General features: G+C 51.5%; 2 protein-coding genes across 2 annotated transcripts; one reads left to right on the top strand and one right to left on the bottom strand.

The window, feature by feature from the left end:
• Positions 1 to 442: 442 nt before the first annotated feature.
• APCDD1L (APC down-regulated 1 like) lies at positions 443 to 16,967 on the top strand. The gene is made up of 4 exons (XM_054218111.1): positions 443 to 685; positions 12,037 to 12,166; positions 12,548 to 13,100; positions 15,287 to 16,967. The coding sequence occupies exons 1-4, from the start codon at positions 649 to 651 to the stop codon at positions 16,049 to 16,051; spliced, it is 1,485 nt and encodes a 494-aa protein (XP_054074086.1). The 5' UTR covers positions 443 to 648; the 3' UTR covers positions 16,052 to 16,967.
• LOC128916443 (uncharacterized) lies at positions 13,515 to 17,024 on the bottom strand. Its single transcript, XM_054218129.1, has 2 exons — positions 16,961 to 17,024; positions 13,515 to 15,193 (listed from the first exon to the last, which is right to left on the bottom strand). Exons 1-2 carry the CDS (start codon positions 17,008 to 17,010, stop codon positions 14,632 to 14,634), a joined length of 612 nt encoding a protein of 203 aa, XP_054074104.1. The 5' UTR covers positions 17,011 to 17,024; the 3' UTR covers positions 13,515 to 14,631.
• Positions 17,025 to 17,209: the final 185 nt, after the last annotated feature.

Raw genomic sequence — 17,209 nt, 5'->3', positions numbered from 1 at the left:
AGCCGGGCCAGCCCCACCGCCGCGGGTGGAGGGACACCGCGCTGGCCCGGCCGCGGGGCCCCCGGGGCACAGAGCAGCCCACCACGGCCACGGCGCCCCGCGGCCTGGGCGGCCACCGGGGCCGGGCCCTGAGGGAGAAGTGCCGGGCCCTGAGGCGAAAGTGCCGGTCCCGCAGCGGGGGTGCCGGCCCCGGCCGGGGTGCTGTCGGCCGGCCGTCGCGGCGGGACAGCCCTCCTCCTCCTCCTCCGCCTCCTTCTCCGCCTCCCCCCGCGTGTGCGGTGCGCGGCCGCATGTGGGGCGCAGGCGGCGGAGTCTCCACCTCTTCTGGCAACTCGAACCTGTGGCTGCCAAGCTCCATTAAAGCCATCAGCAGTCGCGGGGACGCTCTCCGCGGCGAGGGCGGGGTGGGTTGTGGTGGGGTTTTTAAAAAATACATATTTTACTCTTCTTCCCCCTTCGCCAGACGCGCGGCTGAGCAGAGGCAGCGCTTCGGAGCCCCCCGGCCACGCGGGCCGAGGCCGGGTCCCGCCGCCGCGGGCACCGGAGCGCCGGAGGCGGCCCATGGCCGCGCCGCCCCGCTGAGCCCGCGGGCACCGGCGGCCGTCCGGCCCCCCTGCCGCCGCCGGGCGAGGAAACACAGCGGCCACCATGGCGCGGTGCTGGTGGCTCGCCGGGCTGCTCCTAGGTAAGGTGGCACCGGCGGCAGCTCCGCTCCGCGGCGGGGGGAGGGGAGCGGGAGCGGGTGCCCGAGTCGGAGTCGCCCCCTCGGGGGGGCTCCTCGCCACCCCCCTCTTCCCCCGGGCGCTGCGGAGGGGCTGGAGGAGGCACGGGGTTGCCAGGAGGGTGCAAGGAGTTGGGGTGCAAGGGGACTGTGCGGAGAGGGCGAAGAAACAGCAAGGAGGGTGCGAGAGGGCTGTACGGGGAGCGCAGGGAGGGTGCGAAGCAGCGGCCGGGGCGTGCGCGGGGCTGCAGGGGGTGTGCGGGCACACTGCGGGGCGGGCGCAGGAAGCTGCAAGGCGGCTCTCCGTGGGGCCGGCTCGGGGTCCCCGGGGAGTCCCCGCCGCCCCGGGCCCTGCTGGCGGGGGCAGGAGGCGCCGGGAGCCCCGCCGGCTAGCTCCCTGCCCCGCTCGCCCCTCGGTGCCCGCCCGGCCCGCGGAGGGTTCCCCGCCGAGCGCTCCCGCGGAGCCCGGGCGGAGCGTCCCGCTGCCCCGCGGCGCCCGCCGCCGCCGGCCCGCCCAGAGGGGAGCCCCGGGGGGAGCCCGGAGCCCCGGGGATGCCGCCGAGCTGGGGGGCCGGGGAGGGGGGCAGCCCTCCCGCCGAGGGGCTTCCCCGCCGCCTCTCCCGTCCCCTCCGGAGCGGGCTGCGGCGCTGCCGGCCCGGCTGGAGCCCGGTCGGGGCTGCCCCGGGCGCGGTCGGGGGGGGGCTGAGCCTCTGCCCCCGCCCGAGGCTCCCGGAGTGCTGGGGGTCGCTGTCCTCCCCCGGGAACCCTGCCGGGCATTCCCCCTTGTGGCTCGCTCCTGCCCGGAGCTCTGCGAGTGCTTGAGCTGGGTTCAGATCCAGGAGGGCTCAGAGGTGTTTCACTGGGAATTGGGAATTATCCCTGGGAGGGTCCAGCACCTGCCCCAGCAGGGGACACCTTCACAGGCCGTGTCCTGCTCCGTGGACGTGCCACTGAGTCCCGTCTGCATCTTTGCGGCTCCCTTCCAGAAAGGCATCTCTCAACCCCGCAGTTCTTGGAACAGTTTCAGAAGAAAAGGTTCTGGCTTAAGAGACCATATGAGAAAACAAAGACAACTGTGCTGTGAAAAAAGGCAAAATGATGTCTGTTTACGACAAGGAGCAGAGCCTGAGGGAGGCTCCTCCATCCTTGGAGAGGGTCTTTTCCTTGGAAAGGCAAGGGAGACCCTCGGTTGAGACACCCCTGAAGAGAAGGGGCAGGGGAAGGGAAGGGTGGGAGGGTGCCCTGGGGCCCCCCCGCAGTCTGGGCACTGGAGATCCAGACACCTGGGTTCCTGCTGCGAGTCCTTTCTGACACTTAGGTTTTGGGCAACAAAATACCACGCTGACTTGCCTCCCCAGCTCAGGGCTTCGGTTAGTGATCATTGCAAAGGAATCGTTAGTGACAGCTATCAGACATTACTTGCATTAAGTGTAAAAGACCAGACTACGGAAAGAAATCTCTAAGCAAGGTGCTTCTATGGGGTTACTTTGCTGTTCTCCTTATGCGGGGTCTTTGTCATATGTTGTTCCCCAAAGATAAGGCTTAACAGGTTAAGAAATACATATTTTCTTTCTCTATATATTTTATTAGCTGAAGTTGCTCTGCTCAGAGATCTGTTACACTGCATTATGTAAGGTTATTCACTTAAGTAATTAAAATACTTATTTCTTAAATCTTCATACAATTTATTTTAGTCCAATCTAATTTAAACTCTGTGCTTCTTCCATCTGATGTCAGTGAGAGAATTTCCATTGACTTCAGTAAGAACAGAAGCTGGACCTTAAAACATATATTTAAATAGCTAAGTCAAATCCAGAACTCGTTAAAATCAAAGCAAGGTTTGCCAGTGACTTCACTGGGAGTGAGACTGGCGTGCTGTATTTTGCATAAAACTAAGCATCAGCATGACCATGACACCAATGCATAATTAGTTGAAAAAGCGCTTTAGTTGGGAAACTGAATCTGATTTTGGAGTCTCCTCCAGCAAAGAATCACTCATTCCTGGCAATGTCCTCAGAGACTTGCTGAGTTTTACCTAAGCTTTCATTAAAGTCTTTACATTCCAATAACACCACGCTGATATTTTTCAAGTGTAGCTTCTCCTACATGGCTTTAACATAAAAGATCTATTCTTGTTTTCAATGTTTATTTTTAAGGTTGAAAATTATAGTATTGGGGTAAGATAAGATCAGCAGTTGCATTCAATTACAAGATTAGGAAGAGAATCCCATAAATGATAGTAGTACATTCAATATAGAGATGTGTGTGTGTATTTACACGTGCATATATATGTGCTTACTATTAACATCATTGTCGTTGGTTCAAATATGTGTTTAGGCAATGTTTACTTAGCTAATTTATTTTTTCCAAGTTGGTAGTTTTAATTCTTTTATTTCTCAAGCTGGCCAAAAAAGCAACAACTAATGTATTATATCGGATCGTGTGATATGACTCTATTTGTTCTCTCCATAATTATAGGTTAGCCGTGTTTCAAAGTATATGGATATAGATAAAAATGGGGTTGAGATGTAAAAAAAGCACAAGTGAAAAAATACCGTGTGGTTTCTATATTTTCCCCACAAGCACAAATTGTTGAGTAAGGAGATTTTCAAAAGCCAGAAATTGCTATGAAGAAAACCAAAGCTGGAATCCAATGCTAGGGGAGGCTGCATCTGGCAGAACAAAGTTTGGAAAGAGATTTTGCTTTCAGTGGGATCCTGTGTTTCCCCACAACAGAGCATATGTCATCTATAAAGACAGCGCTTTCATGCACGAGATACAATCGCTGCTAAAATCAACCTCAAAATTAGGAAGCACCTATGCAATGCCGTTACGCAATTCCTTTGGTTTTCTTATTTATTTGCTGAGGGAGATAAAGCTATGAAAACAGAGAATTCCTAACTTCAGGATTTTAAGATGGTGCATCTCAGATACAATAATACCAAGAAACCGATAGAATGTGAGAATTTTAATGTGTGACCCTTCTTCTGTAGGCTACGAGTGCTGCCAGAAAATGAAAATACGATTCATAGAACAGCTCCTTCTCTACCTAGTTTAAATGGTGTAAGACCTGAGGGGTTAGTAATCTGCAGTCTGTAGTTTTATTTTCTTAAGGATTTAAAAGGTCTCATGCTCTAAAATGCAAAATTAGGGAAGTTCTGTTTCTGTGCATTAGGAAAGGAATTCTGATGGCTATTTGAAATGCCAAAACTGCAGAGTGGTTGAAGGGTTGAAATCCATCATTATTTTTGCGTTTTTCAGGGTGATGGTGTGAAAACCGTGTCTTTCATACTGATGTTTTCTCATTTTCAGTGAATAGCTTATTAAATCATCGCAGTTTGAGTTCAGCTGAAACTGAGAATGCTGCAGTGAAGCTCAGCTCCTGTGGCACGGTTAGATGGACGTTTGGATCGGTGCAACAGCAGCTCTGGACTTAGGGCTGGTGTGATGGTACATAAATCAACAGGAGAAGGCTCACCCCGAGTGTTTGAAGAGATTTGCTCGAGTGTAGTTCTTAAAATAATGCTTTAAACTTGAGTGTATCCCTTCAGTCGATCACTGGAAAAGTCCCCTATGGTTTCTGCTGGGTTAATAAGAAACACTGACAAACGTGCGACGTTTTGGCCTCGTCTAAGTCAAAGACAGAGATCCTTGGCGGCGGGCGCTCACCCTGCGTGCTGAGACCACGTGTACACCACGCTCCCCGCTGAGACACTTGAATTCACCTTGTTCACACTCTTGCTAAATCCACAAGTGCTGGACACTGGCAGGTTATGGCTTTTAAGTGTCTCTTCACCCATGTTGATACAAAAATACAACGACACTTTCTTTTCAAAGCTTTTCAGAGAAAAAAATAATTTTTTTGAGTTAGACTCCCTGGAAAACATGGATGAAAATATAAATGACAGCAAAGTTTTGCTGAAAAAAAGCTCTTAAGTTTTGTTAGTTTTGAGTAGCACGAGTCCCGTTATTAGATTATGCGGCACGTAGGTTGAATGTCAACTTTGATTTTAGCATCTGTCGGCAGCGTTTAAGAGAACTGGAACACATCAAAACTTGGCTAATGTTGACAGGCAAAACAGTAGACTGAAATTTCAGGCTATCTAGAAACCACACCCAGACCCCAAAACACATGTTAGAAGTAACTTTAATTCTGTGCTTCAGCTGAACAAGTAACCTTTTACTGTGGTCACTTGTGATTCTAAGTCAAACATGGCGTGCTTATTTCTGCTGTGGGCTACGTATCAGTTTACCACCTTTCTGCAGAGCACTTTTTCTGAGGATACCTTCTGCTACGACTGCTTTTGAGTGCCCTCCTCATCGCAGGAGCCAAGCCACCTCAGACTATTGGATCCTATTAGATCCTATTTTTATTGCTATAAACAGTATCCCTGCAGCAGCGCCAAGAATCCTGTTGTGTTAGGTGTAAATAAGTAGAGAACAAAAGGATCGTTCTTGCTTTAGTGGGTTTATAATCTAATTTCCTGGACTTAGATTTTCAACGGTGAGCACCTGACGTGGCAGGGACCGCCTGGGATTCCCAGCTGCGTCCAGCAGTGCAGTACCCACCACACTTGTTACGCACCTAAAAGCCTTTGTGCATCCAGCCCCTATTTCTAGTCCCGCGGAGGCCGAGCAGCGGTTGCGATGAGGGAAGGATGTGTGCAGGCAGGAGGGCAGCTGCCTCCCGTGGGAGCAGGGGGGCTCCTCGGCAGTGGGGGGCCGAAAGGCCGCTCAGAGCATCCCGCCAACTCCCTGCCGGGAATAACTCCGGGTTATTCCCTGCTGTAGTAGCGCTTTGTTCAGCCCCTCGAAATCCTGCCAAGCAAGTGGACTTTGCTGCCTACTAGATCGTGCCGCAAGAAGTTCACCCTGATATACAAGCCACATTTTTTCCTCTCTTCATTCACTCCCAACAGAACCTCTTTATTCACTGCGAGGAATTCCTTCCCTTCCTTGGTGTTTATGCTTTGTGAATATTTATAGGCTGTTATCATGTCTATCTTGCCGTCCCTCAGCCAGGCTACGTGCTCTTTTAATCTTGGTTCGTAACTCAATCCCTCCCACCCCCTCATCGTTTTTTGTTGTTCTACTCCCATCTCCCGCCAGTTCCAGTTGCTCGTCTTGCTTTGGGTGAACGCCGTATTTATGTTAATGTGATGTGGTGGGTGGTCCTCTCTGTGCTCGTGGTCCATGAGAGTGATTTAGACGTTCGAAATGAGGTTGGCATTTTATAGCCAAGCCATGGCCTGATTGCTGGTTCCGCTCTTCAAAGCACTCCGGGAAAAAATATGCTTAGCCATCACTATTAAAAATGGCCACGATAGCCACTAATAAAGTGTCTGTGCAGGGCTTCCAGGGAATTGCCAAAACTGCACGGGTGCTCTATACCTTCAAAATGGTGGTGTGCTGTTAATTTCAAAACCATGTGCTGTATTTTCTAATGAGTTTCCATCTCGTCTAAATTGAGGAAGATAGAGGTAATATGAATATGAATTCCAGTTAGAATTTATCTGAGTCACAGTTGTAGCCCCGGGGTGTTGTTCAGCCTTGGCCTGGGTTGGTTTGCTTTCGTTTTTGACAGTAAATGCTTTCCCCCATGTGTTCTCGCCAGTCTCTCACTGTCTAGGAACCCAGGGGATTAGAGATCATCTCACGGTGGTCTTGCCTGTCTCACCGAATTAAAATTTAAACTTTCACCGGTGTTTAAGGAAAAAAGCTCTAGCGTTGCCCTTCTTTCCCTCAGTTTCCTTTGCTTCTTGGTTCTCCATTTCTCTGTGACAAACTTCTGCAGCACCACTGATTAGAGTTTAACACAAGTCACGATGTTTTAGTATAGCCTGAACCCATTTGGTTTTTTCAGTGCTTGCCGATGCTGAAAAACAGAAGGCACGTAGCAGTTACCGCATTAGTCCTTACCTCTCCTGATGAACCATCCCTCTCCCTCCAGGCTCTGTCCCGGAGCCGTGGGGAGGGGTGGTGCGTTGGCGCGGGGGAGCCCTGTGACTTCTCTGATTGCCAGAAGTGCCTTAAAAACTGTCTATCAGCTCACCACAAGCGCTTCAGTATTTTAATTGTGGATGTGAGACAAATTAGGCAATAATCACAGCCTCAGAGTAAAGCTAGGCTAAAGCCATAGAACATGCCGTCGGAACCTCTTTGCCAACATGTCGAAAGCACGTGGTGAAACCGTGTTTTGAGAATTTCTCTGAAATCCTGAGCTGCTGGGAATTTTGAGTTAGCTGAGTTCCCTCTTAGGATCCGCAGCATTTCATAGAGGATTACACTGCGTAACGCGCAGGAAGGTCATGGTGATGCTCTGCAGTGATAGGTGACGCAGTACATTTATTGTGCCGTCCTTAGCAACTGAGAAACATCTAGTGAATTCAAAACATTTTACAAATAGCACCAGCTGAGCATCAGACTGGTGACAGCGCTATATGTAATTATACCCCTTTTACAGACAAGTAAGAGAAGGGATGGATAATAGAAATACTTCTCCAGAAGCCAGACAGTACTGCAGTGAAAGCGCTGGCACCCTCCCTCAGCCACTTGACCACATTCTGGCTTCGATTCAGGGAGGCATTACTAATCAGGAAAAATGCTCATGCACTGGCTTAATTTCAAGCACATGCTAAAGTTTCACTGAAACCAATTAGACTTAAGCGTGTGCTTAAGTCCTGTCCTGAACTGGGTTCAGTTTGCCGATATGCAAGATGAAAAGTTCTGCTGTGATACAGTTTTCCAGTGGGTCATATGTGAGTTTTATAACTTTATAGTACTGTAATGTAAAATGTATCTCTTCCCACAGAATTGCTCCCTTGGGAATGCCTTATTCTGAGTGAATTAAAAGCATCACTAACTTAATCTCCATACAAATGCAAGAAAAATTGATTTGTTAAATACAAACATTTTCTTTGCTTTTAAAAGAATGCTTATTGCCGTAGTGGCTAACCCAGAATCCATTCTGTGTCTTCTCAGGAGAGAAAAATGCTGAAGAAAAACTATTTTGCTCTGTTAATGAAGTCTGTGTGGATAAGTATAATTCGCTTATGCAGAATATATGGATATATTTCTTATCGTCCATTTCATTCCAGTCTGAACATTCCTCGGAAAATATCAAAGCTTTTATGTCATCTCTAAATGAAGAAATGTGTAATGCTCCATGACTTCAGGCACTGATCTTATCCCTGTGAATGGGTGACTAACTGAAACATTAGAATTATAAATGGGAATAATAAATTCTGGCCATAGGAGGCAATAACATGTAACAGATTAAGCAATCTAGCTCTGGAGAAGAGCTGATCTACAGTAACTAATTTGGTGCAAACTGTAATGTATGCATTTTCTCCTCCATTTGCAAAGAAACAGATGTGACTCGACTTTGCTTTTTTCCAAAGTCAATCTGCTTGGGGAACACAAACAAGATTTGTTTCCAGCAAGGCATATTACTGTATTTCTGTCCTGGTTGGTGTTTTTTTTCCTTCAAAAGTGAGAAGTGGCTCTGAATCTGGAGCACAGAGCAGTTACCTAGCACAACCTCCCTGGCAGGCTCTCATCTTCAGGCGTGGCCATGGCCTAGGAATCTTTCATCTTAATTTTACCAAAAATTTACTTTGCGAAGAATTTCCAGGTCTGCCTTTCTGTCGTTTGATGCTGTGGGTCTGATTTTTCTGAAGGTCACTTACACGAGTGAGCGTATGGAATAGCTGGTCAGCAGTCGCTGCTGCTCTCGTCTCCAGGCTGGATGCGGTTTCTGCCGATGGCAGCAAGCAGCCGCCGGTGCCGGTTGCCGGCATTGCCCCAGCGCTGGTGCAGCCCCATCGCCCCCAGACGCTGGGCCGGCGCTTTGGATGCAGCACGCACCGGAAAGCTGGAAAAAGATCCTGGTTTGTGTAGCTGCTGCGCTGAGGAGCTCTCTGGAAACGCTTGCGGTTAATCGATACAGACAGGCGGGATAACGAGTGAGTGGAGGAGATCGCAGTTGGGGATTCTTTTTAGATTTTCCTATGAGTGAGTATTTTTGTCTTGAAGATGAATTGTGAATAATTCCTTCCTCCTGCCCAAGAACGCTATAAAGTGGCTAATTTGTGTCTGTTAAGATGGAGAGAGGAGCTGCTCCGATGTGCTTCACCAGGGGCCGAGTAGCAGAGCAGCGTGTGAGTGACGGCCACTTTATGCTGCTCTTGGAATGGAGATGTGCCCTAACTACAGAGTCTAGGGCTGGAATGGAACTTTTCCAGCTTGAAAGGATGTTTGGATCTGGTGGGGCTGGGCTGGAGTATTTGAGAGAGAAAAGCAGCCACAAAATCTGGACACAAGCCAATAGCTTTTGGTTTAAGGATGCATCCAGCTTGGAATCTTGTATACAGCTAAGTAAGACAAAATCCCTAGGAATTCCCATCATGTCAAATATTTACATTCGGGGGGGGTACTTGGGCTTTTTTTTTTCTCCTCCCCTGTGGAGTTTCATCCTGATTATAAGTTCCCTTTGCTATCGGATGTGTCAAAATGCAGTGATTGCATTGCCAAAGTGTCTGTGCTCTCAAACAATGTAGACTTTTAGTGTTTCTGCCAAAAGTAGCAATAAGGGTTTAGGCAAAAATTGAAGCTTCTGCTGCAATAAACACACACAGAGCGCAGTTAGCAAGTTGAGAACAGGGCTATACTCTGTGCTGTTGTTTCGGTACAGCTATAGACTACAGCGACTCCTCTAGAGCCTTTCTGTCCTTATGAGCAAGAGCAAATTTGACCTTATAGTCCATTACCTCTAATACAAATACAGTTATTTTTTACCGTATTCTCTAGGATAATGATTTCGCGTTTGTTTTAAGTGTAATTCAGTTTAGGCTGCCCTCCAAAAGCTTTGCCAGTAATTCGGCCTCTTGAAAGGTCAGTCAGATGAAACTTGGCATATTTGGCAGGTGAGTAAAAAGGCCAGAGGAGTGCGGAGCACACGGGAGTGAATCTGCCCGAGGCCACAGAGCGTCAGCCGGGTTCATGGCAGAGTGATGAGGACACAAAGCCCCGACTCCTAATGGGCTCTACTAATTGGGCAGCCATGGGGCAGCCCGCGTGGAGGCTGCAGCTGCCCAATTAAAGGTTTAACTGATAGCAATGGGTTTTGTCGTCCAGTATTTTCCTCTTTTCATATGAGGTTTCATAGGAGCTGCTTTTTAGGAGGCACTAGTGCAAGCAGTTGTGAAGGATCTGGCTGTCGAAGCTCACCACGTCCAGCCATTAAAGATGATAAAAACAGTACAATTGTGAGTCTGCTCCAAAAAGAGCCCTTAACACTAATAATGCATCTTTCCAGCTAGTTTAAGCACTCCAGTGCACAGTGAGGTAACAAAATCCAGGGCCGGTTTCACTGGCCTTTGGGTAGGTAGCCTGCTTCTGTTACTGCTCCCCTGCTTCGCCAGGGGCTTCACTTGCCATGTGTTTATTCCCTTTGTGGTCGTTTCAGGGTTTGTGTGCTTCGATCTACACAGATACATTGCAGGGACCCTGTTACTGTGACCTGCAAAGCCTTTGCAAATGGCAGTGCCGCAGTGAAGAGACTCCAGATTTGTCCATCAGACTAAGTCTCAAGTTATATATTACTAGATTAGTAATAAAATACTATTGGAGTGGAAACCTCTCTGCTTTGCCACATGGTCAGGAGCCTCTGACTTGCAGAGCAGACGTTTAATTACCGAGTTCCCATTTGACTTGGTCTGGGGCTTGTATTTGTGGCAAACTTGGATGCCGGAGATGTGTAAGAGGGGTTTAAGCCTGTGTATGCGTAGGATGTGTTGATGCCAGGGATGAGCGGCTCCTGTCTCGGAATAAATTGGCTGTGGGAATCGGGGGAGCCTCCCTGGTAGACCCCAGCTGTGAATATCCCCTGGAGTGTTTATATTTGTCTGATTTCCTGAGCTTGTGAGCCAGGGAATTCTGCTGACGTTGCTCTTCAGCTCGAGTCTTGCCTATGGTTTGCAGCAGACCCGCATGTGCTCGCTTCGTCTGTGAACTCTTCGTATTAGGAAGGTGACGGCCCTCCCTGAGCAGGGCCCGGGCCCGTCACCAGTGCGGCTGTCCCTTCTCTCCCGTGCAGGCAGATGACTTGGGTTTCTCTTCCCGGCGAAGGGAAATCTTCCTGTAAGGATCACGGGATGGTTCAGGTTATGCAGAAGCACGCACGTGGCACACAGGGACTAAGAGGAGCAGGTGTGACTCGGTGCCTGGATCGCCTCGACTGAGGCACAGGCTGTGCAAGCGTTCAGCATCCACACTCTGGATCTCTGTTAGATCCTTCTTTCCAGCCGATAGGCAGGCTGGGGGGCAGCCTGTGTCCCAACCATTGGTACGCAGTGAATAAAAGTTGGCTTGAAAATTTCCAGCGCACAGTGAGGCAGATCGCAAAGCACAGCTTGAGCGGGTGACCCCGGCCGGGCCCGTAAAGCCCGGCACCGCTGGGCCGCGCCGAGGGACCCGGCCAAGGGTCCGGCTGCGCCAGGGCGGGCGGTGGGACCAGGGCAGAGCAGGGGGGCCGCAGCGGCTCCACTGAGAACTCATCTCCTGCTGCTCCAAAGAGGCAAATCCCACCTTTCTCACTGAAGCAAACTCACGACGAGCGCAACAGAAGTTCGCTTAAGTAAAGAGTGAATAATATATAGGAATATATGTACATATATATGTGTGCATGCAAAGGTCTTCAGGATTTAGCTGAGTGTTCACACATTCCCTAAGCCAATAACATCCGTTGTTATGGGAAATGAGGTAAGTGACAGAATTACTGTCCTTATGGCGGGCGACAGGCGAGTCTAATGTTCCCATGCTGTAATTCCCTGTTTCAGTTACTGCTTCAACAATAGCTTGTGAGAGAGAGAACACGAACAAAGAGCACTCAGTGTTATTTGAAGATTTCATCTAAAAAATAGTTGGACTCAGATGAGGCTCGAGTTGGAGAACAGTAAAATAAAAGACCTGTGTCCTCAACTAAGAGCTCGCTGCTTGGCGAACCCACGCGGGGTTTAACTCCTGTAACTGCCCCCTCAGTGCAGCCGAAGGAGTTTTTCTGGGCGATGCCGTTTAAAACATTTTCGGAGCCAGCGAAGCTGCCACAAACGCTCCCGGCGGGGCCGTCGGTGCGGGCCGGGCCCCCGCAGCGCTCCCGGCCCGGCTGCGCGGGGATGTGCCGGGGCGCGGAGCCCCCCGCAGCCGGTGCCGGCCCCCGCAGAGCCCGGGGGGGTGGGGCGGCACCCTCCGCGCTGCCCCGCGGTGCTGACGCCCCCCTTTCTCTCTCTCCCCCCCCCCTCTCTCCCCCCGCGCAGCCTGCGCGGCCGCGGAGCACCCGCTGCGCTGGGAGCCGCGGTGCCGGCAGCAGCTCCGCCACCTGCGGGACGGCGGCGGGATCGCGGCGCGGCTGCCGCCCCGCCTGGAGGGACGCTGGGTCTCCACCGGGTAAGGCCCCCCCGGAACGGTCCCCGAACCCCGCGAAACCCCCGCCCCGCCGCGCCCCCCGGAGAAGGCAGCGCACAGGAAGGCCGCGCCTTCGCCCCCTCCCCACAGCCCCGGCCCCGGCCGGGGGGAGGCCGAGGTTCCCCCCGCGGCCCCCGGAGCCTCCCCCCCCGCCCCGCCCCGCCCCGCGCTGCCCCTCGCCCGGGGACGCGGCCCGAAGCCCCCGGCGCTGCATCCGGGGCCTTCGCCCTCCGGCCGCGGGGTCCCAGCCCGGGCACCGCCCCCGCGGGCGGCTCCCCCCGCTCCCGCGTGCCCCCGAGGGATTTCACCCCGCAAAGCCCCGGCCGGGCGCTGCGGGGGCCCAGCGCTCCCTTCCACCCCCAGGTGCGAGGTGCGGCCGGGACCCGAGTTCCTCACGCGGTCCTACCTCTTCTACGCCAACCGCCTCTTCAAGGCCCTCCAGTTCTACTACTGGGACCCCTCCTGCCGCGACCCCTCCTACTCGCTGGTCATCAAGGGCAAGCTCCGGCTGCGCCAGGCCTCCTGGATCACCCGCGGGGCCACCGAGGCCGACTACCACCTCCACAAAGTCGGCATCGTTTTCCACAGCCAGAAGGCCATGCGGGAGGTGGCCTCCTGGATCAACACGACGGCGGGCTGCGGCGGGTTCCTGCGCCCGGGGCGCAGCTGGGCGCCCGGGGCCCTCTACGAACTGCTGAGCGCCAAGAGCGAGCGCGACTGCACGCCCGCCCTGGGCTTCGCCATGCACGAGCTGAGCCTGGTGCGGGTGGAGACGCGGTACCAGCCCGTGGCGCGGCCGCAGCAGAGCGGGAGCCGGCTGGTGGAGGAGCTGTACCTGGGGGACATCCACACCGAGTGGGGCGAGCGGCTCCACTACCGACCCACCGGCTACCAGCGGCCGATGCAGAGCGCCGTGGTAAGGACCATGCCATTACACCGTCGGAGCCCTCCTGCCCCGGGGGGTGCGGGGCTGCCGGGGCGCTGCGAGGGGTCACGCTGTCCCCGGGAGACGGGGGGGAGCTCAGAGAAACCAACAGCACAAACGAGCCGCGTTGGCGTGGGCCTGGAGCGAATGGCTTTTCTTTGGCTCCGTGTTCTCCTGGGAAATGCGGTTTCCTACTTTCCTGCATCAAAGCCAGTGAAAGCTTCGGGCTATGCATCGTTAGAGGCTGCCAGTTTGGTCGCTTTGTCTTCCTCCCCTCGCCTTCGCTCTTCATCGTTGAGATGAGGTTGAGAGAGGAGCGAGGAAGCGACGTCTGCCATTAAGTCATTCCCCAGTGGAATGCCATTTAGAAGAGGAAGTGGCCCTGAATAAAATTATGTTGTTAACGCAGAAATCAAACTTTCCCTTTGACATAAAACAACTGAGCAGGAGACATGGTTGCATTTTATTTTATAGTTTATATTTTATTTTAATTTTTATTTTAATTTTTATTTTCCTTTTTTTTTTTTTTTTTTTTACTTTGCAGGAGGTTAGTTTGTTTCCAGGAAAGCATATTTCTGTCTGAATCATAGCTAATCAATTCAGAAACAACTGAGCAGTGAGATGGGGTGAAAAAAGTTCTCTGAATTTTACCAGATGGAATTGAATTAACTGAAAAAAAATATTTGGGGGGCAACGTTTCCCCACACCCCAAACTGTGCCAACTGAACTCTGAAAAACACAGAGCAACACCCCTCTCCCCCTCGAAAGTGAGATTCTCAAATTGGTTAAGCTTGTGTTATCTTGGGCCAAAACCATATATATGAGCAAAACCAGATGGTAAACATAAACACTTTTAAAAGTTAATTTAAAACCAAACCTAAAGATACTGAAATTCACTCTCTGAATATCGCACTGTAATTAATCAGCTCACAGCTTTCCAATGGACCGGCACATGATGTCACCACTTGGCGATAATTAGAAGCTGACATACATTAGAAATAACTTCACACGACCGGTTTAAGCAAGTAAGGTTTTTGGCTCCATGTCTATTGTGATAATTTTATTGGGCAAGGATTTTTCTTTTTTTTTAAATTTTATTTCCTGACCCGACATTCGTTTGCTTGCATTAGTGAGGGTTACACAGGTATGCTAGGAATCCTTTTTTAACCCTCTTTATGAAAATATCACTCTTTTTCCCTTAAATTTATATCTGTTTTAAAGAAACCCATTCTCCCAAATTACCTTTCATTATCAAAGAATTTCCTGTCTAAGGAGAGCACATATATTTGCCAACTTCTGGGATTATTTAGCCATAATGTACTGCGTACTGTCAGCACTCATTAACGTGACAGTAGCAGTAAAGCAAGCTGAAAATGACTAAATTACAGTTGACTCCAATCAACTCACATGTAAATTACCCACCCTACAGTTAACTACCGAGTTATTTAACCTTGTTGCGTACGACAGTTCAGTAAAGATTAGCTCGTGTTCTAGAAACCGATAGTGCTCAGACCCCGGTTATTTAAAGACAAATCGGTTGTGCTCTGTGAAGCATAAGGAAAAGTCCCGAGCTGCACGAACCCTCCTGGCGCGGGACAGGTTCGGCTCCGAGCTCGGCAGGAGGCACAGGCGGAGGAGGAGGAGGAAGGGCCCGGTCCTGGTTTGGCAGCGGGTCCTTCCCTCCGGGCGCTGTGGCCATTCGGCTGCGGGGGCTGCGAGCGGCCGTCGGTGCGGGGCGGCACAGCCACAGGGGCCTCCCACCGCTAAGGTTTCGCAGCCTTTTTGGGAAGACTCCATCGCTTTTTCTGGATCGGTGCGGAAACGCGGTGGTGCAGCCGACTTCTCGCAGCACCTTCCTCCTCCCCCGGGGGTTGCAGTGGAAAACGTGGGGAACGACGTGGCTGTCCCGAGGGAGCGTTCCCTGCCCGCACCCCGTCCTCCCGCCCACAGCCCGTCCTTGGCGCTGGCTCGGGGCACAGCCCCGCGTCCTTCCCAGCAAACCAGGATAGCAAAGAGCCCGGCAGCACTTCACCTCACTTAATCTGCTCGGATGTCGTGGGCCACGTTCACCGCAGTTGAACACCCTGGTGCAGGAGAGGGGAGTTTCAGCTTTTAAAATATTCTGAAAGGGTTTTTGCCCATCAGTTTACAAAAATGTTACTTTCTGTCTTCTGCAGCACCATGTGCACCCTTGCCCTGCCTGTGGGATTATATACAGAGCTGATGAACACCACCCTCCCGTTCTACCCGTCCAAGCTCAGCTGCCGATGCAGCTCAGCGGCAGCTGGGTGAGCACCCACTGCGAGGTGCGACCTGCCGTGCTCTTCCTCACCCGCTACTTCATATTCCACGGTAACAACCACACCTGGGAAGGTTATTACTATCACTACTCCGACCCGCTCTGCAAACAGCCGACTTTCACCATCTACGCATCGGGGCATTACACCCAAGGCATCCCCTCCTCCAAAGTGCGAGGTGGCACAGAGCTGGCTTTTAGAGTCACTCAGGCTCGGGTGACGCCGATGGACCAGGTGACGGTGACGATGCTGAACTCCTCGGAACCCGGGAGCTGCGGGCTGACGAGCTCCTGGAGCGCCGGGGTGGAGCAGGATATCACACCCACCAACGGGTGCTTGGCTCTGGGCATCAGCCTGCCCCACACGGAGTACGAGCTGTTCAAAACGGAGCACGACGCGCAGGAGCGCAGCCTGCTGTACATCGGGGAGCGTCCCACCGACGGATCCAGCCCCGACAGCCCCGCCAAGCGACCCACCTCCTATCAGGCACCTCTGGTTCAGTGTGCCGGAGCGCCAGAGGAATTCTCTAACTACCTTAGTCTAAAATACTCGGGAAAAAAGGATGCTAATGGGAATGAAGCACTAAAACCTTTGCCTGTGGCCTTTTTATTGTTCGTAGCACTTGTGTTTTTAAGATGGGACTAGTTATCTGTTCAGGTACAGCACAGAATTCAGATAGTCTTGGTGCTAGCATGATTTTCAGGTCCTTCAAATGAGCACATCTGGAATCAGTTTTACTCAGATTTGGAAATACTTTTTAAAAACACCCAACAACAGTGAATGAAGCCAAGAAGACATGCCTGCCTACATGCTGTTTGTCCTGTGGCTTTATTGCCTAATCTCCCCTCTTCTTTGTGTACAAATTTAATGTAGTGACATGGATGCGCTGCACATTGCAATAGAGAATTCAGCAATACGGGGGCGGGGGGAAGCGACATCAATTACAAGTGCTGCCTTGAGCTTTTGACATTGCTAAAATTTAATCAAGAGCTTGATTCAGATGTAATTCAAGCATCCGAAGTGTCGGCTGCTGAGTTTTTTTGAGGTTACGTTCCCTCCCATCGTACTCCTTATTGCTGTTCTTGCAAATCTGATCTGCAGAGTCAGTCAGCAATAGATAAACAGTCAGCAAGTGCTCTTGATAAGGGCACAGTTAATCATGTCTTTTCTCAGTTCACAGACATTTTCTGCAGTTTTCGTGTGTATGCACACACACAAAGACACAACGCACACTCTGCCATTAAGCACATACAAAAAGCAGCCCTCGCAGAGCGTTACTTTGACAGACTGTTGCGCCTGACCCCGGTCCTAAGAGAAGATACAGCAAATGGAAAAGGCTTCTGTGCACAACTGCTCCCACCTCCAGCGTTACCCAGCTGCAGACACTGCATCCCAGCTGCATCATTCCAGCTTTTCCACTGCCGACACTGCATCCCAGCTGTGTTACTCCGCCTCTTCCAGTGGGGTGCTGGGTGTGCGCTGGTGCGTCAGCAGCGTCCCTGTGTCCCTGCCCGCCCTGAGCATCAGGCAAAGGCGATGGCTGCACCCACTCACCAGGCACTGAGCGAAGCAGAAGGCTGCTTACAAGTCTTCTCAGGCCACATGTTTCCACTGTCTCCTTTTCAGCAGGCGTTCTGGAGGACCAGTTGTTAGTCCAGCTCTCCTTTCAGTCAGTGTCACTTCCCGTGAAGATGTTCTATAAATCTGCCTCTCGCGAACAACGGGCTGAGGAAATACTGGAACCAGACAGCACGGTCAGGTCAAACTGATTCCTACTGACAAGAAGCACAAACTAAGAAATTA

This window comes from Rissa tridactyla, chromosome 12 (assembly GCF_028500815.1).
Source record: "Rissa tridactyla isolate bRisTri1 chromosome 12, bRisTri1.patW.cur.20221130, whole genome shotgun sequence".
Taxonomy (NCBI): domain Eukaryota; kingdom Metazoa; phylum Chordata; class Aves; order Charadriiformes; family Laridae; genus Rissa; species Rissa tridactyla.
Note: the sequence above shows the minus strand (reverse complement) of the source record. Positions and strands in the feature narration are given on the sequence as shown.

Coding starts and splice junctions, on each gene's coding strand:
- LOC128916443 (XM_054218129.1), bottom strand. CDS start 17,010: ATGTGGCCTGAGAAGACTTGTAAGCAGCCTTCTGCTTCGCTCAGTGCC. Junction 15,194..16,960: donor TCTGCTTCGCTCAGTGCCTG/GTGAGTGGGTGC, acceptor CTCCTGCACCAG/GGTGTTCAACTGCGGTGAAC.
- APCDD1L (XM_054218111.1), top strand. CDS start 649: ATGGCGCGGTGCTGGTGGCTCGCCGGGCTGCTCCTAG. Junction 12,167..12,547: donor GGACGCTGGGTCTCCACCGG/GTAAGGCCCCCC, acceptor TTCCACCCCCAG/GTGCGAGGTGCGGCCGGGAC. Junction 13,101..15,286: donor GGCCGATGCAGAGCGCCGTG/GTAAGGACCATG, acceptor TGTCTTCTGCAG/CACCATGTGCACCCTTGCCC.